This window comes from Protobothrops mucrosquamatus, unplaced genomic scaffold, assembly GCF_001527695.2.
Source record: "Protobothrops mucrosquamatus isolate PMUCROS unplaced genomic scaffold, P.Mucros_1.0 scaffold169, whole genome shotgun sequence".
Taxonomy (NCBI): Eukaryota; Metazoa; Chordata; class Lepidosauria; order Squamata; family Viperidae; genus Protobothrops; species Protobothrops mucrosquamatus.
In genome coordinates, this window is record NW_015386530.1 from 102,616 (window position 1) to 128,074 (window position 25,459).

Genomic DNA, 25,459 nt, shown 5'->3' on the forward strand with positions numbered 1-25,459 from the left:
TTTTTTTTTTATTTTTAAACAGAACAAAGCATGGACCCTTGAAGGATTTAGTCTTTGAACTTTCCATCTGAAGCCCCCCAAAATAATGAGTTGGTTAGACTTAATTTATTCAATTTTGTACGTCCCAGGATATAATGATATACTGTAGTTCTTGAAAAAAAAAAGACACTTAGAAATATATTTATATTTGGGAGATAAAATGAATTCAACCCCCCACTTTTTCTGCCCCAGAAAAAAATTCTATGAAATATAGAACCCCAACCTGCTCCTTAAGCAATTGGCCTAGTCTGAAACCAGTCTGACATCCTTTTGACATTCCTCAAATAATCTACAGATGCTTAAAAATAAAAAAATAAAATCAGTGCTGAGTTTAGTTTTGGGCAAAATCTGGAGGCAACCTTGATTGAAGTTTACACAACCTTGAAAGACGACACCTCCCCTCTAAGGCAGCCCAACACAACAGTCACACAGGTTTTCTTTCACTGAAAGGAGAGCCATGAAACACCCTTTTAGCTGAGTATGCATTGGCTTCCCTTGTGCTTTTTTCTGGCCCACAGCCATGGGTGACATGGCTTTCACTGCCCTTGATGATAAATGGAACATTTACCCAGCAATTATGATAATGACAGTATTGCATATTTTTTAAAAAAAGAGAGCGCCACAACTAGGAGGCGTTGACCATGGCACTTTGTCACCCTCATTCCTAGCACTTCACTCCACCCCAGAGTGTCTAGACAGGTCTGGTGTGGAAGACAATGACAAAAGGATCACAACGCTGACTGAGCCATGAGACACGGGGTCGCGAGTGACAAATTCCTGCAGGAAAGTCAAATGCAACGAATGACATTTTCTCAACAGTGCTTGGCCAATTTTTAAGAGGAGCAGAAGTGTCTCCCTGGACATGCCCTCTAAATCTAGATGTTTTACATACTTGATTGAGCCGGAAGATTAAGTATGACCTTTTGACAATTCTCCCCGCTTCCCCCACACCCATGGAGTGGGATGACTAGATCATTGCTAGCCTTGGTTTTATTCAAAGCGCTGCATAAATCCACAGAGGGCTGATGTATTACTTAGGGCTAGTTTTTCAAGCTTTTCCATAACCTCAGGATATGGTGCTTTCTGTACTACGTCTCCCCTTGCAGGGCCTGATTCTAGCCAAGCCAGGATCAAAGAAGGTAACGCAGAGAAAGCCGATTCCTTGAAGCCAGTCAAATTTGGCTGAAGGATATCATGAGGAGAAGAAGAAGCAGTGAAGGTCTCTCCAGCTATCCCAGTTGTGAATGGTGAAGAAGTTTGTTCACATTTCCTAGATCATGGATCCCCAACCTACAGGCTATGGACCAGTACCATTCCATGGCCAGTTGGGAACTGGGCTGTGCAACTGACCAATGAATGTGCAAAGCTTCATTCGTGAATGCACAGGAACTAGGTTGCATGTGCGAAACCATCTCCTCCCTACTGCTGCTGCTGCTGGTCCTTGGAGCCAGAAAGGATGGGGACCAGTGTCCTAGTCCAGGGGTCCCCAACCCCCGGTCCATGGATCAGTACCAGGCCACAATATGCCAGCAACCAGGCCACACAAGCAAGCAAAGCCCCATCCACGAGATGCAGGCAGCACACAAAACCATGCACCCTCTGGTCTGCAGAAAAACCTCTCTCCACGTAACCAGTTCCTGGTGCCCAAAAAGTTGGGTATCTCTGTCCTAGTCCACTGGATTGTGATATGCCTACATTGACTTGTATGCTTGTCAGAAGCTGGCTGAGAAGGTTGCAAATGGTGGTCACCTGAGCCCAAGATGGTGCAGACATTATAAATACTTGCCGGTTGCCAAGCACCTGAATTTAGATCACATGAGTGTGAAGATGCTGTTGATTGTCATAAGAGTGAGGGCCAACCATAAGTCACTTTTTCACAATGCTTTTGTAACTTCCAATGTTTGCTCCATCGTAACTTCCAGTGTTCACAGGTAGTTGAGGACTATCTCTGGATCTGAGAAGACAGAACTCCACCCAAGGACCTGGGAACATTCTTTCATCATCTTACATTCCTGCAGGCTACTGTTGGAAGAAACCAGCTCACCATTCAGGGCAACCCAAGATATCCATCCCATAATGTCCTAAGTAGTGTTTGTTTTAAGAAATAAATTAACAGGGTGTTTCTTTTCAAAAACTGGAGCATGGCTGGTGTTTTTGAAATGGAGTTGTGGTGCACCCATGAGAAAACTTTAGTGGCCAATTACAAGCAAACACATACCATATCCTTATTTACTGAAGAACCTCATTAGGAAGGTAAGTGGATGCTTGCATAATAATAGTAATAGTAATAGTAATAGTAATAGTAATAGTAATAGTAATAGTAATAATAATAATAATAATAATAATAATAATAATAATAATAATAATAATAATAATAATAATAATAATAATAATAATAATAAAGTTGGAAACTGGGTATATGCAGGAAAAGAGGAATGTGCATGTGTCTCTCATGAGGTCATGGCAGTGGAAATAAAAGAGGTGAGGAGGATCTCCTCTTTCCCTGGTGTCCATAAGATGGTTTCTACCAGATCTTCATGGTGAGCACGAAGCTACATTTTCAGTCATGGTCCTCTAGCCTTTCCTCATTTATTTAAATAGAAACAGCATGGGACTTTTCAATTATATTCTGGAAATAAAATAGATGAGGGTTAACGTGGAAGGCCTTGAAAAGATAACACCTGAAGCAGAATTTCAACGTCTGAGATGATCAACTTCTTCTAAATTTTTAGTGGTCACGGACAACCCTGATGGCATCTGGTGTCTGAGGGTGCCATTCTCTCATTCTTGATGTTTAGTAGCTGGTTTCTTATTCTCTTCATGAATTTTAACTGCAAGCCAAATTGCTTATAATCATGCGTCCCGCTTAATAAAACTTGCCTGGTGGATATTTTCACCTCTCTGGCTAATTCTACTTATGCATTCCTGCTGTCAAGAAGTAGTTATTTTTTGAAGTAGGTAGCAGGCCTGCTGGCAGCCGCATAATGAAAATAATTTTTGAGAGAGAAGAAAGAAGAAGAAGAAGAAGAAAGGAGGAAGAGGAAGAGGAGGAGGAGGAGGAGGAGGAGGAGGAGGAGAAAAAGAAGGAGGAGAAGGCAAGAAGAAGGAGGAGGAGAGGGATGGGGAGAAGGGGAGGAGGAGGAGGAGGGGGAGGGGGAGGAGGAGGAGGAAGAAGAAGAAGAAGAAGAAGAAGAAGAAGAAGAAGAAGAAGAAGAAGAAGAAGAAGAAGAAGAAGAAGAAGAAGAAGAAGAAGAAGAAGAAGAAGAAGAAGAAGAAGAAGAAGAAGAAGAAGAAGGTAGTGTGACACACAAATAGCTTTTCACTCCCTAACCTGGTTAGACAGGTATTTTTTGGGTGTGGAGCACCTTCTGTAATTAAGCAGGATTCCTTGATGCCTTTTGTAATATCTCTTCGCCTGTCTTCTCTCTGGCTCTACCTGTATGATCTAGGTGTTTCCCTTCTCCTCCCCATTTTCCAGGTGTGGCATTTAGGTAGTGCTTTCCCTGTTCCTTTTTCATTCCTCGCTGGGATCAAGGCCTGAGAACTTGACTGTTTCTGTAGAGAAAGAGAAAGAAAGGGGCAAATTAGGCTGCAATTTGATTCTCTCCTTCACAGAGCGTGGCTGCAGAGAAGAAGCCAGAAAGCCAACACAGGGGGATAAAGGACCACGATGGAAACGGCAAGGACAAACGGGACCGCAGGCAAACAAGAGGAAGCCAAGACCCCCTCTTCACCCAAGAAAGAGACAGAAGAAGGGAAGAAATCCAGCAGCCCAAAGAAAGGTGAGAAAGAAGCCAATAAAAACAATGTGGCACCAATCCTGGAGACAACCCAACTCAAGAATTCTATGTTTGCCGGAAATGACTGGAAGAGACCAATCATCCAATTTGTGGAGTCTTCTGATGAGAAGAGGTCAACCTACTTCAATGTGGAGGCAGGGGAGGCCAAGAAGTCAGGTTTTCCTACTGGGCAGCTAGGAGAAACTCGGAGGTCCCAAGTCTCTTTTCCAGAGCGAGGAGATTTGAGGAAGCCCCTGTTCAATGTGGAGACCAAGAAATCTTTCGGCGGTGAAGGAGAAGGGAAAAAGCTAGTGTTTTCCAGTGGGCAAATTGCCGATCTAAGAAAACCCATCATCTCCCTAGGGGAATCTGCAGAGACCAAAAGGACCAACTTCAACCGGGTCAGTAGGGTACCTAGTGGAAGACCCCGGGTGACTCTGGAAGAGGTCCCTTGTGACTCTTGCATCGACAACAAGCAAAAGGCGGTGAAGTCCTGTCTGGTGTGCCAAGCCAGCTTCTGTGAGCTTCACCTGAAGCCCCACTTTGAAGGGGCTGCTTTCCGAGACCACCAGTTGCTGGATCCCATCAAAGACTTTGAAGCCAGGAAATGTCCCATCCATGGCAAGACGATGGAGCTTTTCTGCCAGACCGACCAAGTCTGCATCTGTTACCTCTGCATGTTCCAAGAACACAAGAATCATACCACCGTGACCGTAGAGATTGAGAAATCGGGCAAAGAGGTATTGTACTTTTATTTTTTTGGCATATTGTTGCACCCTTACTCTTTCTTATCCCACCAGGAGCTTTGCAAGGAAGCATTTTCACCCAAATGGGACCAAATAACCTACATTGAATGCTAAATGATACTTAGCCACTTAGTTTTTTTGTTTCTGGACTCTACAATGAGTTAATTGACATGGGTATATCCATCACTGAATTGCTCAAGGTGTGTGCTGATTTGTACCTGTGCATGATTGCGTTGCTTGCATTTAAAAGCACTTCATTTGAGGTAATGTACCCTCAGTGAATTGTTGCTTCACTCTTGTTCTCATTTTCAAAGTGTGTCTTGAGGCTGCCATAGCCATGCAAAGAACATGCCTGTATGAGCTAAATCTGGTTTTCAGGAAGAAAGACAACCAGGGTTCACATTTATTTACTCCAGTATATACACGGCTCCTATCACAAAGATTCTGACCTAAAGTCATCACCTAAAAGTTGAGGTGGAGGGAAATGGGGTGGATTTTAGACAGCATTGAGTTTCTTAAAACTGGACGTCTTTGGAAGGACATCAGCAATGTTTGGGTGTGTTTACAAAGAAGTTGTTAGGAGAAAATATAACATCTGACTTGGCTTGAAGAGATGAGTAGACTTTTAGCAAGGATTGGAGCTTCCCCTGACACACTACTGCAAAAGTGTGTAAAAGTAAGAATTGTGTTGAGGGCTAGATCTTAGAAAAGATGTTCAATTCTTGCTTCCCAGACCATGGGTGGGAGATATTATTACAAAAAAGTTGATGAAGGAGAACAAGATGATCATCTTTGCTGATCACTTATTGAATGGTATGGACATCAATGGATAGAAAGAAGTTTTTTCCAATATCCCCTCCCATCCTTTCTCTTCCCTTCCCTTCCCATTTCATTATTCCCTTCCCTTCCCATTCCATTTCTTTATTCCCTTCCCTTCCCATTTCATTATCCCCTTTCCTTCCCATACCATTTCTTTATTCCCTTTCTTCCTTCCCTCCCCTTCCCCCTTCCCCTTCCTCTCCCCTTCATCATCCTGAAGAATCCTCTTGCAACCACTGGGTTTAAAATGTGAAACATTCAACTTACATGGGGCAGTGGAGCCATGCATGCCATATTTATTTATGAAAAGATGGTTAGGAAAAAAACCATCTCATTCTCCCCTTAGTCCCTGCAAAGATAATCTACTGTGGACAAATTATTTCCCTGACCTCTCAACCATAACACACACTGCAAGGAAAATAATTCTATTTTTTTTAAGTAATGGTTTTGACCCATAGCCCTTGTCACGAAAAACCCGGTAACCTGCTTTTATTTACCCCCATATCCATAAGTCTTCCCAGCCTGGTTGCAAGGCCTGTGCCCAAGCTGTGATTCACAAGACATGCTGTGACTTGATTCTTGCTGAAATGTTCTGGAAATCTATCGACTGCTAATGCAGATACGGGCGGGGAAGTGTAGGCTGTTTTTCACTTTATTCCTTCTTGAAATCCACGTGAGAGACATTTCTGTGAGCTGGTTGAGCGAGAGGTGCTTGAGACAAGGAAATAATTTTTGGTATCAGTGCTTGCTTTATGACGAGAGGCAAAACGCTTGACCGACTTTAAAACAATCCAAGTGAGGGTCTCAGCAAGGGCTTTAAATCCACAAGTATTCAGATTATCCCTTTCCTTTCTTTTCACGTTGCATTTTCAAATGCTGCAGATTATTTGTACATCCCATCCCATCCTTCTTCTCCTCTCTTCTCTCTTCCTGTTTTATTCTTACAACAGCCTGGTAAAGTTGATGAAATTGAGAATGAGCCCATGCAGATGCGTTTCTAGTCAGTCTTGAGAAAATATGGACCTATAAAGATATTCTGAACTCTGAAGGGAACTTAAAATCTAGACAAGAGATGGAAAATCAGGGTATTGATCTATCATGGTGGTCACATTTACAAATGCAAGTGAGATATGATAAAAATGTTAAAGTGTATGGATTTTATAAAGAGCAGATTTTGTTTGATCAGATATTATTAACCTCTGATGAAAAACTAATTAAGAAAATGCATAACTTTCTATTAAATCTGAAAATGGAAGACAAACAAGTAAAAGAAACAGTGATAACATGGGCAAAGAACTTTGGATACAATACAAATTGAGAGAAATGGCAAAGCCATTTGTTAATGTCAACTTCTTATAAAGAAAATCTATACAAAATGTTTTATAGATGGCACTTGCCACCAGCAAGATTAGCAAAAATCTTTAAAAATATGTCAGATAAATGTTGGGGCTTCCTATATTTTAAAGCAGGGGTGTCCAACCCTTGGCAACTTTAAGACTTGTGGACTTCAACTCCCAGGATTCCGTGCTCGCTGGGGCATTCTGGGAGTTGAAGTCCACAAGTCTTAAAGTTGCCAAGTTTGGAGCCCCCTCTTTTAAAGAAGCCATTTCTCTAGGTTTAGGTTGGTTTTGCCTCAGTTCGGTTTGCCAGCGATTTATTTAGTAAACCACAGTTAAAGAAGCTGGTTTATAAAGTGATGCATGAACTCATTCCTATATTTGTGAAAAAACCCCTAAGTGTTGCAATTACACAAGACTTTTTTTAATCCTGTCTTGTAGTCAATGACGAATGCTTTAAGGATTAGCAAAGGGGCAAATTAGACCAATTTGCGGGAATCTGGCAGGATTACACGGATCTTGGCGCCTCGTGGATGGCGGAGGCTGAAAAACCCGAAGCGTCGTAGCAGTAACCCAACTTACATTTGAAATTGTTGGGTTCTTTTTGTCTCTCTCCCCCTTCCCCCCCCCGCCCCGTTCTTGTTGACTGTTTAGTCGATCTTGCTAAGCTTTCGGTTCCACTCATTTAAAGGGACATTGTAAAGGAAGTTTTAAAAACTCAGTAGAGGCTCAAGAAGGAAAGAAAGAAAATGACTGTATAGCATTTCCTTTTGCCTAAAGATTTAATTAAACAAGGATTCTTTCTCTTTAGGAATGCAGGCAAAAGAGGTTGGGAAACGGGATTTGTCAAAGACGGATATGGGTTTTCTAAAACAGAGGTCCCCAACGTTTTGGGCGCCAGGGACCGGTTCTGTGGAGAGAAGTTTTTCCACGGACCAGAGAGTGCGTGGTTTTATGTGCTGCCTGCATCCCACGGATGGGGCTTTGCTTGTTTGTGTGGACCGGTTGCTGGCATGCCTCAGCCCAGTACCAGTCCACGGACCAAGGGTTGGGGACCCCTGTTCTAAAAAAAATGCAGGTATTCCTTATCTTGCGATAGTTCATTTAGTGACTGTTTGACGTTACAACGGCACTGAAAAAAAATGACTTAGGACTGTTTTTCACACTTATGACCGTTGCAGCATCCCCAGGGTCACATGATCAAAATTCAGATGCTGGGCAACTGGTTCGTATTTATGACCGTTGCCGTGTCCTGGGGTCATGTGATCCCCCTTTTGCAATCATTTGACAAGCAAAGTCAATGGGGGAAGTAATAATAATGATAATAATAAGAATAATAAAGTTGGAAGGGACCTTGGAGGTCATCGAGTCCAACCCCCTGCTCAGGCAGGAACTCTACACCATTTCAGACAAATGGCTGTCCAGTCTCTTCTTAAAAACTTCCAGTATTGGAGCATTCACTGCTTCTGGAGGCAGGTCGTTCCATTGGTTAATGGTTCTAACTGTCAGGAAGTTTCTCCTTAGTTCTAAGTTGCTTCTCTCCTTGATCAGTTTCCATCTGTTGCTTCTTGTCCTGCCTTCAGGTGCCTTGGAGAATAGCTTGACTCCCTCTTCTTTGTGGCAGCCCCTGAGATATTGGTCAAATTCATTTAACAACCACATTACTAACTTAAGAACTGCAATGATTCAGTTAACAACTGTGGCAGGAAAGGTCCTAAAATAGGGCAAAATTCACTTAACAACAAGCTCACTTAGCAACATAAATTGTGGTTGTAAGTCAAGAACTACTTGCATTTTTTTTTCAATAGACGATTTTGAAGGTTGTATCCTCCTCCTCCCCCTCCTCCTCCTTCTTCTTCTTCTTTCTCTTTCTCCTCCTTAAAAAACTGATAAAACACAATAAATCCTTAAGAAGCACCCCTTTGTTATCTCTTTAAATAATAAAGAAACTGGAGTGTAGAACTGGTCAAATTTCATCCGACAGAGAAGTTTTGGATTTCCCCTCCTGCCCCTACATGTATTGCTAGGTACACCTACTTTATTTATTAATTCACATCTAAAGAAACCTTGGCTCTACCTGTGGTGGACAATCTTTTGTGGCTGTGGGGCACACACTTGGCAGGGGAAGATGTTGATCAGGCCGGCTAGACGTATAATATAAATATCTCACTCACATCTAGGCTCACCCAGCATATTACTCATGGTTAATTGAACCTCAGTTTGCTGAATTAATCCAAGATGCTGGGTTTGCACACCACCCTGAAGAAGATACAAGCTTCGCCCAACCCAGCTGGTTGGCTAGTTCTGACATGGATAGACTCAGTTTTCAGTGGGACCAGGATTTCCTGTATTTTGCGGAATTTTGGGGAGGGTATTTTAAGATACTGACAAGTTCTGGCTGGAGCTATTTTAAGAATTATCCTGCCTTCTAACTTAGTCTGTCAGAACACCATGTCAATGATTTAACAGAATAACAGAGTTGGAAGGGACCTTGGAGGTCTTCCAGTCCAGCCCCCAGCTCAAGCAGAAGACCCTATAGCATTTCAGACAAGTGATTGTCCAGTCTCTTCTTAAAAGTCTCCAGTGAGGGAGCACCCCAATTTCTGAAGGCAAGTAATTCTACTGTTTTATTGTTCTCACTGTTGGGAAGTTTCTCCTTAGCTCTAGGTTGCTTCTCTCCTTGATCAGTTTCCATCCGTTGCTTCTTGGAAGTCTTCTAGTCCAACCCCATGCTCAAGCAGGAGATCCTGCTTCTTGATTTTTTTGTAGGAGATTTGAACTTAGTTTCCATCGTGGTCCATCCTCAAGTCACCCAACTTTGGGGTTGGTGTGTTGCATGAAGCATACCCCAATGTTTTGATGATGAAAATTAGCTGGAAATTTACTGGATGACCCTAGATGAATAGTTTTCTCTCACCTGAGCATCATTCCCAGAATTATTTTGATAAAAAAGGAGCAATTCCTATGCAGGAGTATCTGCAGATGATATCTGCAACAGCATGATTGATGCCCTCACAGTGTATATAACAAGACTGGAGGCTTCAATAGCATGATCATAGCTAGCTTCCTTATGGTTTTTATGCACAACATACACATTGTGGATGCCACAGGTTTTAGAGATGGGGACAAATGTGAAGATAATGCTTATGGAAAAAGAAGTCCATGCAGTATCACAAATTATGAGTGAAGGCAAATATACATGTCCCCGGATAATGTTGCAGGATCCAATCTGGGTCGGATCCTCCAGGACACGAGTTTGGTCTTCCAAGCTTTTGGACTTGTGCTGGAGCCCATCCTCAGGGAACTTTTCTCTCTTCAGAATGTGGACTATGGGCTATTCTATGCATTGAATACAAACTGAAGAAGCTTCTTGGATAAGAAGCAAAACGTCTTCAAGGTAAAACAAAGGAATTCCAGTTGCCTCTTGAAAAAGCAACTTTGGGACAACCATGACCTGGATGATGGAGAATCTCTATATCCCAAAGCACAAATTCTGGTGAGAGAGAAGTTCCCTGAGGATGGGCTTCAGAGTCTGAAAGCTCGGAAGACTAAACCTCTGGTCCCGGTGACTGACACAGATTGGATCCTGCAACATTAATTAGCAAGTGCTGATTCTCCATCCCCCAAAAACCCGTGTTTCTCAACCTGGGCTACTTTAAGATGGGTGTGGAATTCTGGGAGTTGGTCCACCCATCTTGAAGTGATCTAGGTTGAGAAAGGTTACGAAGACTCTCCAATTTCTTTGCTGCAGAAGGGAACACAAAGAGACTGAAGGACAAAAAAGGTTTTGAAAAGATGATGTGGGAATGTGTAGGAGGGAGGCTGTCGGGGTAGCAATTAAAAAAGAATTAAGTAATTGCACAGAAGGGAGAGAGAGAGAGAGAGAGAGAGATCTCGAATTTCTGGTTCCCCAACAACAAAAGAGGGGCCTTCTCTTGCATCCTTTTCTAAGGCCAGGAACTGGTGACGATGACCCACCAAAAAGCAGCTGCTGAAGTTAAATTTTTAGGCAATTGGAGACAATGATTCAAATGTCCCAGAGAAGTTGAACGAATGAAGTAGAAATGAAATAATATTCCTTTCTCTTCTTCCCCGTTCTTCTGCCAAAGCAGCTGGCTCAACAGATGGCTCCTTAAGGAAAGAGGATTTGGACACTGGGGGACACTGGAAGGGAATTATGGGTGTTATACTCCAATACCCTTGTCAAACATTGGTAGAATGTCTACTAGAGACTAGAACTGTGTGTGTAAAAGTAGTGGGCCATGATGAACCTGATTCCATGGGAGCTTCAATTGCACTTCAGGTTACAGATGTGACAATCTCCTGCTGAAGTCCCATCTCACTTTTCTCCTTAAGGTTCAAGTTGTTCAATTGCCACAGGTTCGAGTTCAGGATTCTAATGCCAGGGTCGCATGGGGAAAGCAAGGGACACCTAGATTTGGCTCCACTCTGTGCCATTAACCTCAGGGTGTCACCATCTAATCTTAATTCCTCTCCTTCAATGAATCTGTTGGAGTGATCAGTGGTTCCTAGGTTCTCAGAGGTTGGTGTTGAAGAGCAAGTTGGAAATCTGAATAAATAAAGAGACCAGAAAGCAGCAGTGTCTCAAATGGGTATAATTGGGTGAAGGTGATGGACGATACAAGAAGGGAAATGCTTTTTGGAAGTGTTTTAAACCATCATTTCTGGCTTAGAGCAATGGATGAACTGGACCTGTGATGGTTTCATTGACTAAGCCACATTGGGCTAAGTTGTGTTCATTGGTATAAGGGTGATGATTCTCATGACTTATGGATCTGCATCGGATGCTAGAATACACATACATCATGCTGCAACTATGTCACCGTCTTGGCCTCACTGTGGTTTGCTCGAGATCTTCTATTGAGCCAGATACTTTTATATGTCTTTTAGTTATTGCAAGTGCTTTCTTGCTGTTTCAGAAAAAAAACCCAAGCATTAAAAAATGAATCTAAGTGGTCTACAAAATAGAACAGTTACATGAAATGTATGAACGAACCATGATTAAAACAAACAGGATTATGTGATAGCTGAACTAAATGCTGGGCTTGCTCACATATTTGTAAGCCATGGACAGTTGCTTAATCTATTGCATAACCAATGGTTGTGTAGTCCATAAACCAGAATTAATCAAACACGGCTTAGCGTTGCATGTGAAGTCAATAGGATTTCAATTTGGTTAACTTAAATGTCTCCAATCTCTTTGACATATTCCACACTTTTGAACCAGGGCCAGGAGATGGGATATTTCTTTCACTCACATTGGTAATGTTCCATTTTGCCCCCATTAATCCTTTCTAATATTGAGCTACAATCCTCACAGTAGTTGGAACTGTAGGTTTTTCCCAGCAAACATATATGGTGAGTAACATGTTGTTTTAGTGCAAATTACTTTTGGGGTAAATTGGTTTTGAACAGTAAAATGGGAGTCATCAGTTTTCCGGAAAACAGGTTCCTTGTAATGATGAAAACTTCTAATATTAGGTAGGTGATTTCCTTGTTTTTGTCCCTTCCTCAGTTTAAGAGGCTGAAATGGTTCCTACAAACCACACACACACACACACACACACACACACATACACACACCATTTAGCAGAGCAGAAATCTGAAGCTAAGTGCAATATTTTGGAGCAACTAAGAAAACAGAAAGCTGAGTTTAAAAGCAATTAGAAGCCCCCCCCCCCGAAACTATCAGAAAAATATTTTACCTTGCATCTTATTTTGAAAATAAGATGTTGTGGATACTGAAACTTTTATAGAGGCTCCACTAATTATCTCATCCCATTTCAGAACATCTGAAAATAATATGGAAAGATTTGGCCATTAGACTCCTTTTTACCCCTATTCACTCTAATGTGCCATTGTTTACTGGCCTCCTGCCTTGATCAGGATGGAAATGAAATATCTGACAATAGTAGCATTCATTTTCTCAGATTGCCTGTCTCTTTATGATTCCTTATAGTCTTGTGTATTATTTGCTCCTTCCATGCTCAAAGGCCACATATTCAGAAAGACACCTATTTAAAACCTGCATAAAATAGGTATGTCAGATCAGTGGTGGGATTCAAATATGTGAACAACCGGTTCTCTGTGTGGATGCCGCTTCCAGAAGTCCATTCTGGGCCCGGGCAACAAAAAAATAGCTACCGGTTCTGCCAAACTGGTGTGAACTGGCTGAATCCCACCACTGTTCCTACCTTGTCCTTCACTCACAGAAGACCTCTATAAAGCTTGTGAACCAACGCTATACACCCGAGTGTTTGCTAGTCTTTAGAAGACTGGTAAGTCAACAGCTAACATGTATGCCACGGTTAGGTCACCTGATGTTCTCAAGAAGAACTGAGCTTCAGTTCCCACAAAGGTGCTGCGTGAACACACCCTGGGAACCTGGCTAGAAAGAAATTCAATCCCAGTGAATGGCTGGGAGGAATTTCAAAAGGAGGCCATTCTTTGCACCCCTTTGAGTTTCAAGAGACCTCACATGATCTTGCAGAAATCATGCCTGCAAGGCATGATCATATATCCTCCCCGTTCTGAACATGGCAGCTTGGAGAGGGCACATTCAGTGCTTACAGGCATTTGGGAGCACACCAAGAACTTTTCTGAGCACCGACAACTGAGCATTGGCTGGCAGTCCACATGGCTTCTTGATTTCTGCATGCACCAGATGTGCCTGTTTAATAAATCAAAGCACTGGCTGACTTCTAACCTTGCCGTCCCTCCCTCCTAATATATTCTAGATCTAATTATATGATGCTGCGGCCAAGTTTCACTGAGATGGCTGGACTGATTCTTAATCAGTTGCCTTTCGTTATTTCTGGGGATAAATCAACAGCTAATTCTTGAAGGTAGTGAAGGTAGACATTTCTGGGCCATTTGAGACCAACCCAGCCACTAGCTGTTTCCTTAAACCTGCAGAAGGTCCATTTGCTTAGTCTTCTTCTACAATAGTCAGTATTTTGCCTAGGTGGCCAACACGTGTTTGTCCAAAGAGGCTATTGGGTGGTACGTGGTCCCATTTTTTCCCTTCTCACATTTGTTTTCCATGGTGGATAAGAAAAAGACTCCATCTAACAAGTCACTGTGTGCAGAACTCCTTCTCAGATCACCTGGGGAGGACAGGAGATGTGAAAGGACACCATGGAGAAGGAGAGAAATCCCAGAAGATGAGAAAGTATCCGTCCTACACCTTCAGAGATGAAGCTTCAAATCTGTCTCCTCAATAAGTCTTCTGGAGTAGGAAACCAACCAACTGGAAGCTGATTTTCTCTAAACTACATCCTCTTGAATATGTGCAACTTCTGAGTGTAGAAGAAGTTCAAAACCAAGGACATTGTTGGTACCTCCACAGAACCAATAGTCAAACAAGACTGGCTATGTAAAATTGTAACCTAGGGTGGAACCTATATACCTCTTCCTGGTAAGACAAATCCTTGGGTGCTGAGTAGGAATTCTGGATGTTGATTGTTTTGATGCTGCAGAAAGATTCCAGGTCGAAGAAGGTTGTTCCTGAGTAAGCACTGGACACACCCATGCAAATACCATAGATCAGTGTTTTCCAATCTTGGCAATTTGAAAGTGAATAGACCTCAACTTCCAGATTTCTCAGCAATGGCTAGGCATCCATATAATTGGAAATTGTCAAGGTTGAGAAACCCTGTCCTAGATAGACCTTGAGAATAGGCAGGTGCTGGAACGATGCAGGTGCTCCTCGTGCTTCCTGTCTTCTCCCCAACATGTACCTTTTGCACAAGTCATTCTGCAACCTGAAGCAATGCAGTTGCAGAAAACCCATCATGCAGTTTCCAAGCTAGTGTGCAGATCATATGGAATGTGTAAATAAAATGTAATTAAATCAAGGGAGTGAACGAGAACTCGCTAGTGTTGAAGGATGAACTCTTCTTTCTCAGATGTGGTTGAGAAAGCTTTTGTTCAACTCAAGAGTGTTCTACAAAGGGGAAAAAAAATCACTCTGTGATACTTGAAGAGCTCGGTTTCCAGAGAGTTTCGGGTAAATGAGTATTATTAAGAAATGACCTAAAGGGTAGTCTCATCACTTCAACAGCTGTGTTGGAGAAAGAGAGGCATCTTCATTATGCAGGATTGTGATGAAAGACGGCACCCGATTGTGTTGTTTCTCTTTTCTTTTCCATGCAGATATTTCCAAGAGAAAGTCCTTGGGTCAGAAAGAATTCTTTGTGAGAGTTCTGGGAGAAAGTTGCTAAAGCTGGAATTACATAAGGCACCACCCACAGAACATGGTTACATCTCACCATCTCCCTGCTGCATGCCTCCAACCATAATTAGTGCTGCCCCAGTTAATCCATTTCATTAGCAGCCACCCAGATCCTGGTGTCAATAGAACTTCCACCTTCTAAGGCGAAAGTTAGAAGAGATTAATTATGGGTGATATTTCATAGGCCTGGAGCAGTTCCACGGCCATCAGAATCAAGGTGGGATTCCACCTGACGTGATCAGGACCAAGTCTAGATTTCCATGGTGCCCCCCAGGTGCCCCCCAGGAGCCCCTCTGTTTTTATTTCTTTACACATGGAAAGTGTCAGGATTGGCTGGCAGGAAGATCCACCTCTGTGTTAACACTTCCGTTCTTTTCACAATTTATTTGCACACTTTTTATAATCGCTTCTTATTACGCGCTTCTCTGTTCTTGCTGGCTGGTTCACACATCTCACAAAGTCATAATGTTGGGGCGTGCTTCTATTGTGCGTTGTTTTCTATTTTACACCTCCTGTGTGAGGCTCAGTTGTTCAAGTGCTTTTACCGTTAATGAAATCAGGATGCAAACAGCTTGTACAGTTGCAAAGCACGAGAGGAGAGGAGGCATTCTTTGAACCGAGCAGAGTCCTTCCACCCTCTTCAGCTCATCACATTAGCTATTAGTCTGCACACCAGCTCTCTCTCTCAAAAAAAAAAAAGCATTTCAAATTTTTGCAAACAGACAAGAAGTGTGAGAAAAGCCACTCTCATTAAGGATGTCAGGGTTGCTTCAGGCAGATAGAATTCTGTAAGTAGTCCAAAGGACTGAAAAACGTTTTTTCATCCCTCCCATCCCTCTCTTAAGGGAGAAACCTACAAATAGGATCTCTTTCATGCTTATGCCAACAGGTAGTCTGATCCAAGATAGAAACGAACTCCTGGGATGGTGCTTGGCTTACAGATCTGAAGTCTGGAAAGGTCCGCCTCGTGAGCCAAACCCACTTTTTAAAGGCTTCGGGCCACCTGAAGGGGGTGGGGACCACGAAAACGTGGTGCCACCAGAACCGAGTAGGAGGCAGGTCAAGGCTCAGCGTTAACTGGCGTGTAATTTAATTTCCATGCAAATTAAATTAGATTAATTTAATACAGTTCACATGATTACACTTCATGCCTTTCATCTTTTCCCTCTTCTGCCAAATTAAAAATTACAATGAAGCAACTTTTGGAGTGGTTCCCGGGGGTCATGGGCAGCCTCGGGGACCCGTGCAGCTGAAGCAAAACTTGAACGGTTTCTTCAGCAAAAGTTGGGATGTTATCTGAGGCTGGAATGCTGATTTGCATAGAGGAGGTGAATGCCGTGAGTTAAACCTAACAGCTAATGAATTAATTAGCTACCGCAACAAAATGGCACCTCCGTATTTATATGAAGTGTATTTTTGTACATCGTTAACAAGGTAGAGAGTTGGCGTTCAAGTTTTCAATCTGAGGTTCTCAGGAATCATCCCCAGTTGTCTCTATCTGGAGGCTGGACTGTATTAACTTTGTTGCTGCAACTAGATTGTGTTAGTTTGCTTGTGAATCCAAGGGCTCATTTGGATGTGAAAAACATAGAACTGATATGGGATTAGCAGTTAATTAACATCATATAGGTAAGGAACTGTGAATGGTTGGATGCCATATCGGCTCCTCAGCTTGCACAAATGTGAACACAGCCATGGATGCTATAAGTTCCGTTGTGGGTTCCGTGGTGCTCTCTGAGCTTGGAGGTTTTTTTGCAGATGTTTCATTACCAAACTAGGTAACATCATTAATGCTAGAAGGGAGGGGGGTTTCTGGAATGGAGGAGAAGGAGAAGGAGTGGGGGAGGAGGGGAGGAAGAGGAGGAGGAAGAGGAGGGGGAGGAGGAGGAGGACTGGAACTTGATTGTTTTCTTGCAGACGTTTCATGACCCAAATAAATAACATCATCAGTGCTAGAAGGGAAGGGGGTTGTGGAGAGGTGGAGGAAGAGGAGGAGGAGGACGATGACTGTGATGTCCTTGGGTGCTCTCTGAGCTTGGCAGTTTTCTTGCAGACCTTTCATTATCAGTACTAAAAGGGAACGGGGTTTGCTCTCTGTTTATATACAATATAACCCTACTCCCTTCTAACATTGATGAGGTTACCTCGTTGGGCAATGAAACATCTGCAAGGAAACAACCAAGCTCAGAGAGCACCAAGGACTCCACAGCTCTAAGTATTGTCTTCTAGGGTCCTTTGTGGGTTATCAGACTGGCACTTTGCTCATGGACTTCCCATGGAACCCATCAAGGTGTCTCTTACAGTTTAGCTCCTCTCTGCGCAGATCACAACTTAAAAAGGGGAAAGGGGAGCTGCATGGATGGATTGAGGTCAAGCTCAGCAGCAGCCTCCCTTTCTCCCCTCCCACTTCCCTTGTACGCATGCCAAAGGGCCAGGCCCAACTCCATAGTCATGTTGCAACCCCATTTCTACCAAAGGCATCTTCCAATCTATTGCAACACCAAGGTGACATCATCCCGTAATTACATGAAAAGCATTTATAGTTGGAAAGGCGCACCCTGGGCACAGTTCTTTGATTCAACCCGGCTGGGTTTTGAAATCCACCTCTTCTCCTTGCCCCTCTTGATGAACAGGTCCATTCCCCCCATCCCCCTTTCTTCCCAAGCAATTAATACAAATAGATCTGACGGGTTTCTAAGCCTCTTTATTCTTCACAGCTTTGATTGGGGAGCTCAGAGCTTTGGGTGGGTGGCTTTCAAATGTGGGTGCTTTCAAATCCAACTCAGAGCTTGCCAAGAAATGGTAGCTGGAGGCCCTGTGATTCAGAAGCCAAAGACACGAAAGTTGACTTGGGGCTGTGCGATTTCATCACTCCCCTTCTCTCCCCCATGTAGACTGAACTTTCTTTGCAAAAAGAGCAGCTGCAGCTGAAGATTGTCGAGCTTGAAGATGAAGTGGACAAGTGGCACAAGGAGAGGGACCGTATCAAGGTGAGCACAGCACCAGCATCCTTCCTCTTTGGTCTTCTCGTGGTAGTCCTTGATTTCCCATTTTGAGTTCGCTTGTTTTCAACCAGATCATCCATGGCAATTTAGTCTTGACCCATGTTGGTTTGACACCAATCCCATGTCAACATGGCCCTTTGGGGATTTCATGATGCTCTGTCAAGCAGCCAGGGAAATAAAATGCCAGAAAATCCAGGCATTTCAAATGGGTATAAAGATTTATTGCAAGCTTAAGCTCTCTACAAGAATCTGAGCTATTAACGTTTCAAGCAAATTGGCGGTAGGTAGAATAAAAGGAATTCAAGGTGGGCGGGATTTAGATCTCTTGTGGGTGCGAAAGGACTCAAGACTGATGGCGCACTTGACCCCTCCCTCAAGCTCAGCCTAGTCATCTCCTATATGCTGTTTTCTGTTCATCAGCTCCATCAAGGTCTATCTGACTCAACTGGAGTTTATTGAGAATCACTGCAAGTTTGGCTTGGATTTGCAGTGCTGGAGTTCCATGGAGCATGGCATGGGCCATTGTCTCTTTCCTGGAAATGCCCACCTCTTCACTCCTTAGTCTCCTCTTTCACCCTAGAGTGGGATCATGCAGAGATGCTGCCAGTCACTTTTTAATTTGTGCCATGTTGGCTTTTCCAAACGTAGCAACAGGATATAACTGTTTTTGTTGATCATAACTTTTTGATAGGATTTCCTCCCCGCCCCCAGTCAGAATCTGGTTCCCTGTAGCTAAAACCCATTTTTCCAAATGATTCGCCTCAGAACGATGAACATTAAATTTTAATCTTTTGCTTCTTCAGGTACTTGATCCCACCTCTACTCATACTTCTCTTGATGTTTCCATCTCCTTTAATCTTTTTGGTGGGATGCCATTGCTGGGCCTTGACAGCTCTTTTCCAAACTTCTTCTGGTTTTCTGGGTCCTTCTTAAGGAGGGGCGCCCAGAACTTACCTGTTTCCATGAGATGAGATCTGATCAAAGCAGAATCAATTCAGAACTCTGATTACTATTATTTCCTGTGAATTTCAAAATAGCAATGTCTCTAGTTTGAGGCTATCCACATACATACCTAAGAATTATGCCCCCCCCCTCTCTCTCTCTCTCTCTCTCTCTCTCTCTCTCTCTCTCTCTCACACACACACACACACACACACACACACACACACACACAATGCTGCCAGAATTTCACATCATTTATGTGACCGTTGTGACTACAAAAAACCCATCTGCATATTGGGAGAAATTTAGCAGAGAAATTTTATGCGAGAAGAAAAAAGTTCTCAGCAGAAACCAATCGCTTGACTTGACTTGAAGCATTATGAATGAATGAGGAAGCCACAAGGAGAGGGTTCGTTAGATCTTGGCTGCAAGCCGTGGCATGATTTTTACAGACAACTTCTGTAGTTTCTCCTTGCTCAGCAAATTTTCTCAAAAATTAAAATACACAGTTGGTTCTTAGATAGGATGCTTCCTTCTCTGGGATTCTACACTGCTCAGAAGTGGTAGCTCCATCGAAAGCTTCTTGAATGTGAATGACAAAATTGAAATGACCACCTCTGAATTCTCTATCTATCCCATGTCTAAATTCATTGCTAGGAAAAGGAAACTTTGCTAAACTTATTACTTAAAAAACAGCCAACATGTACTGGTTTTCTTTTAACTGGAAGCCATGCTCCAAAAAGTTGTAGTCATTTATTATTAAGATTGCATCTCGTTAAAGATTATGCCCCGATCATGCGTTTAAGAATTTCTCCTGTATGAACATTTGAAAATTATAATTTTATAGCTACCTTTGGAGATCTCTGGGAGTTATGCCCCAAGTCTTCAGAGACTTTGATTTATTGGGAGAATTTTCAGAATGAATTAAAATCCCCTGGTTTAAAATGAGGATTTTTCATAAAAAAAGAGAGGTTCATTCACATCCATACCAAATACAGAGTCCTGAAGGAAGATGTTAAATTGATAGTTGCTCTGTGATGACTGTTTTGGATTTTTAATGGGAAATTGGTTTTCTCTTCTCCTTTTCGCGGTCTCTGTTTAGAATTTTACTGCCAATGAAAAAGCCACGGTAGACCAGCATTTCAAAGAGCTGATCCGTGACATTGAGAAACAACGTGAAGAGGTCAAGGCTGGTCTGGATCACAGGGAGAAGGTGGCGGTGGAGAACATCAAGGAGATTGCAGAGGAACTGGAAGAAAGAGTCAAATTGTTGCAGGAGGATAAGGAAACCAGGGAACACGTTGGCCTAATCAGCGATTCGGTGCTCTTCCTACAGGTACAGTTTTCTCGGTTGTTTGGGAGACCAAATCCAACCATGAATATGATTGCAAGCTAATCAACTGCTAATGCATTGACTCCATGACACAATCTCGTTAGACTAAGAAAAGCTTCTATTTCCATGTGAATGTGTCTGGATTTACCTGGTAGCAATGCTGCCCTGCTCCAATTAAAATTGTTGATACATATTAATGGGGATGTATATTTATTCTGCCTGGCAACAGGCAGGATCCACCTGGGACAGCTTTAATAAGGTTAATTAGTCAAGGAAGAATTTAATTTGGTTTACATTTGAGGTAAACCTATGCCATTAAGTATATGCTGAAATGAGTAGCCTCCTATACTTTTGCAATGTAGCTTGACATTGAAAATATTTCTTCTTCTTCTTCTTCTTCTTCTTCTTCTTCTTCTTCTTCTTCTTCTTCTTCTTCTTCTTCTTCTTCTTCTTCTTCTTCTTCTTCTTCTTCTTCTTCTTCTTCTTCTTCTTCTTCTTCTTCTTCTTCTTCTTCTTCTTCTTCTTCTTCTCCTCCTCCTCCTCCTCCTCCTCCTCCTCCTCCTCTTCCTCCTTCTCCTCCTCTCTTCTTTTTCTCCTTCTCCTTCTCCTCCTTCTCCTTCTTCTTTTCTCCTCCTCCTCTTCCTCCTCCTCCTCTCTTTTCTCTTCTTTTCCTCCTCCTCCTCCTCCTCCTCCTCCTCCTCCTCCCTCCTCTCTTCTCTCTTCTCCTTCCCAGGAATTTGGAGCAATGATGAGAAGCTATGTTATTCCTCCATCTCTGCCAACATATAACATCTTGCTTGAAGGAGAGAACATGAGTCCAGCAATGGGGATACTCAGAGATGACCTCCTGAATGTATGCATGAGGCACGTTGAGAAAATCTGCAAGGCAGACCTTAGCAGGAATTTCATTGAGAGAAACCACATGGAAAATGGTAGGGGGAACTGAGACCAGATGTCCATTCAACTACGAAAAGGGGCCATCTTGGGAGACACAGATTGGGAGGGGCATTAGTTCTCATGATGTGCAGGAGGAGATATTTGTACCAAGTTTGTCCATGGTTCCCCATAACCAGGAGAACATTGTCCTACTTGTAAAAGTTAGAAGTGCCTCAGGCAAGCTCCGGATGATATCATAAGTGGCATCACATCAGTTGTTTTTTAAATGAAGATCTAGTGATAATCTTTTATTGCTGCGTCTTACTGTTTTTACCCATGCTGTGCAATCACTCATAACTCCAGCTAATATTTAACATAATTCTTAGTCAGATTGCTATCCTGAGAATTGCTAGATCACAATTATGAAAAGGAGAAGAAAAAATGCTGAATGCAATTTTGATCTAGAGATACTTATATCTAAAATGGAGATACACTTTCACCACCTCGTAAGAGGCTGTGAGAACAAAAATGAATTCCTCCAGATACAGGGATGTGAAAGCCTGATGGATGCTTAGCCCAGGGCAAGAGGAGGTTTGGGAGAGATGACCAAGGCCTGCTTTTATCATCTTTTCATTTGGGAAGAAGGGAGGAGGAAACAGCCTGTTACTTGTTGAAAAAGTCTTTGATCCATTACTTGTTGAAAGTCACTGTAGAAACCTCTACCCAGATTCCTTCATTAAGATTTTGATCAAACCTATCTTGAGTTATTCCTTGACCAAGATAAAAGTCTCACAATTCTCTCTAGACTTCAGATGCACCTAAGTGATGGAGATTTGGAGACCCCAATGCATCTGGAGAAATAATAGATGATAGATAGATAGATAGATAGATAGATAGATAGATAGATAGATAGATAGATAGATAGATAGATAGATAGATAGATAGATAGACAGACAGACAGATAGATAGACAGATAGACAGACAGATAGACAGATAGACAGACAGATAGACAGATAGACAAATAGACAGACAGATAAATAGACAGATAGACAGACAGAAGACACATACATGTAGATAGATATATGAGGATATATGGGAATATATGGAGGAACAATGGTGAATGCAATTCCAGGTATCTGATTTGTTTGCTCGGTTGCTAAGCCAGCATTCAGCCACACAAGAAGTTTATATATCTGCATCCTAAGAATGACCATATTGGAGAAACATTGGGTTGGAATAGTGGGTGTGTCTCCACAATTCATTATAGCCTTATTCACACTACTGAGAGGAAAGAATTGGAGCTTGTAGTAATCATCATCATTTTGACTTCTTCCTAACCTCACCTCTTTTGCTCATAAACTGGGGAAAATGCTGTTTGAGCCTACATTACAAGGCTGTTACAGTATGAGTTGAGATAATGCATGCAAAGCACTGGAAATACATCTTTTTCAAAATACAAAAGCTATTAGGAATGAAGAGGCAGATGGTGGAAGTGTCCAGATGTGTATCATTAAATAGCCCCCCACCCCCCAGTGTATATTGCATTCCTCATAAAGCATAAAGCAAGTCCTCCCAGTTTAGACTGGAAGGGATATAGTTACATTAGGCAGGGAAGGGAAAATATCCAGATATTTGTACTGTCTATTTCTTTATCCATTTGGCTACTGATTTTGTGATCCATGAGTTTCTGGAAAGAGGTCAAAATCTGCAAGATGGCAGGTGCAGCCCTGCGACAGAATCTTCCCCCCCCCCCTTGGTCTCTGTGTGCAATGTTGCTGCATAAACAAAAAACAGGATTCTGAACACAACACTGGCCTTGGTACTTTGTAAATTTCGATCTCTCCATCCCTGGACACTACTGCTTTTGTGCATGTGTAGCAATTTCAACAGTGAAAATGATCTTGACATTTTCATCCTAACAATAAGGACAAAACCAAGAATGGTAGAAGAAAATATTTGTAGCTCACGGTTGAACTGTGGGATCCTTGGTGCTCTCTGAGCTGGATTTTCTTCTTACAGACGTTTCATTACCCAACTAGGTAACATCATCAGTGCTGGAAGGAAGTGGGGTATGCAGAGAGGAGGAGGAGGAGGAGGAGAAAGAGAAAGAGAAAGAGAAAGAGAAGGAGAAGGAGAACTGTGTGGTTCTTGGTGCTCTCTCTGAGCCTGGTTGTTTTCTTGCAGACATTTCATTACCCAATTAGATAACATCATCAGTGCTAGAAGGGACTGGGATTTGCAAGGAGGAGGAGGAGGAGGAGAAGGAGGAGGAGGACTGTGGGGTCCTTGGTGCTCTCTGTCTGATTGTTTTCTTGAAGATGTTTCATGACCCAACTAGGGAATATCATTAGCACCAGGAGGGAGTAGGGGTTTCTCTCTGTTTATATACTAGTGGCTTCCCCTGTCAGTGTGGTTGGGAGTGTTCTTGGTGGATCATTGATTAGACTGTAATTTACTGTTTGAATGTTTGTCTGAGTTGGTATTTTCTTGATTGGGTTATTGTTTAGTGTTTGTTTATTGGTCTGGTGTTAATCTTGGTGTTAATCCATGCTTATATGGATATTGTTTCCTGCTGAGGAGATATTTTGGTCTTTTTGTTTCCTTTTCAGCTTTTGGATTGTCTTTTTTGAATGGAGTAGAGAGCAAACCCCACTTCCCTCTAGCACTGATGATGTTACCTAGTTTGGTAATGAAACATCTGCAAGGAAAAAAAAACAAAGTTCAGAAACCACCAAGGACCCCACTGTTCAACCCTGAGCTACAAATATTCTCTTCCAAATTAATATGTGCCACGCCTAGCCAGCACAACACCCTGCTTACCTCACCTACTTTTGCCCACAAGGGGAAAAAAGGACCTTAATATTCACCTCTTTAATTGGCATCTCATTTAAAGACAACAACATTGCAATTTTCATACTGGATGAATTCAATGGGCAGTGCCCAAAGTGATAACTTCCTAGTGTTGGAACAGCAGAAAAGGCACAGGAAGGAAGTATCTTTGGGGGGTTGATTGATGCTCACAAGAACAGGCCAAACTATAAAATGTCAGATTTCTGCAGTCTCATGAATCCATGCAGGCTGCCAACTTCTGCATGCTGAAGTTTGAACAAGTAATCCTTGGTTCTCTTCATGGTTAACTTACCACTTTTTCTTACTGACTGGGATACTTGACTAAACAGTTAGAATAACAGAGTTGGAAGGAACCTTGGATGTCTTCTAGCAGGAGACCTATACCAAGGTCTGGAGACAAGTGGGTCTCCAGTCTTTTCTTAAAAGCCTTCAATGATGGAGCACCCATAGGTTCTGAAGGCAGTCCGCACCCGTCTTGTCCACTGATGACCAACACCAATTGTTGACCTTACATTTCCACATGCTCCATCTGAGCTAAGAAATACAGATTGGCCTGCTTTTACAATGCTTTACCTAATCCTTCTCATGTTGTGGTTGCTGTGTATCTATCTCCTGACAACTACGATTCTTTTCTTCGGTGTCTTCATTTTGTAGGAGATCACCGTTACATGATGAACAACTTTTCCGACTGGAACCAGCCAGATAACATGAAGAGATTTTCCATGTTCTTGTCTCCAAAAGGTAACGAAAACCACCCCTTCCACACAACGTACCCAATTGTCCATTTTGGGTTTCTGGAGATGGTTTTCTTTTTCCTGACTTTGATCTGAAGCAAACCTTTGCTCCAGTTTCCCCAGACTAGGAACCAGGAGAGGAGAACTTGAATCTCCTCGCTACCTCTGCAAGCCACAATTAAATAGATTCAATTGTCTCTATTTTAAATTGAGACGATTCTTCAATTTCTTTACCTGGCTCAAAATAAGCATCTTGACCTGTCTATTTCTGTCTTCCACAATGTAAGTGTCCACCTAATTGGACCAAGGCATAGACCACGGGTGAGTCATTAAATGTCCACTCAGAGGAAACCATTATGGAAAAAAATGTTTTCTGAACAAAATTCCTTCCCCAAAGAGACAATTATCTCCTTCCAATCTCCTGCTTACTACTGCTTCAATGATGACTCCAGAAAAGCCTTGCTCATCTTGCTGACTGTTCTTTTGTTTAGGAGGAAATTTGGGAGGGAATTACAACACCCGAGGTTGGGAGTTTTCTTCCATGCAAACTGCTGAAGAGACACTCACAGCTGGGAACTCAGCATTCTCCCTGAAAGGTATTTTAACCTCAATTTTCCCCCCTTCCTTTTGAAAGGTTTCTACCTCTCCTTTAACCTTGTTTCTGTGCCCAGGTCTAGAACGGTTTTGCAGACTATTTCCCCCTGTGTCAGAACGGTGGTATCCACAATGTAACGCAATTGCCTAG

General features: G+C 42.4%; 1 protein-coding gene across 1 annotated transcript in view; it reads left to right on the forward strand.

Moving 5' to 3' along the window:
* The first annotated feature begins 3,615 nt into the window (after positions 1-3,615).
* The window catches only part of TRIM29 (tripartite motif containing 29), a 28,532-nt gene continuing 6,688 nt past the window's right edge, over positions 3,616-25,459 (forward strand). Inside the window, exons 1-6 of the mRNA XM_015813566.1 lie at positions 3,616-4,558; positions 17,869-17,964; positions 20,024-20,257; positions 20,988-21,186; positions 24,635-24,721; positions 25,206-25,310. Of these exons, the coding sequence (XP_015669052.1) occupies positions 3,710-4,558; positions 17,869-17,964; positions 20,024-20,257; positions 20,988-21,186; positions 24,635-24,721; positions 25,206-25,310 (1,570 nt within the window). The 5' untranslated portion in view covers positions 3,616-3,709. The remainder of the gene's footprint in view (positions 4,559-17,868; positions 17,965-20,023; positions 20,258-20,987; positions 21,187-24,634; positions 24,722-25,205; positions 25,311-25,459) is intronic.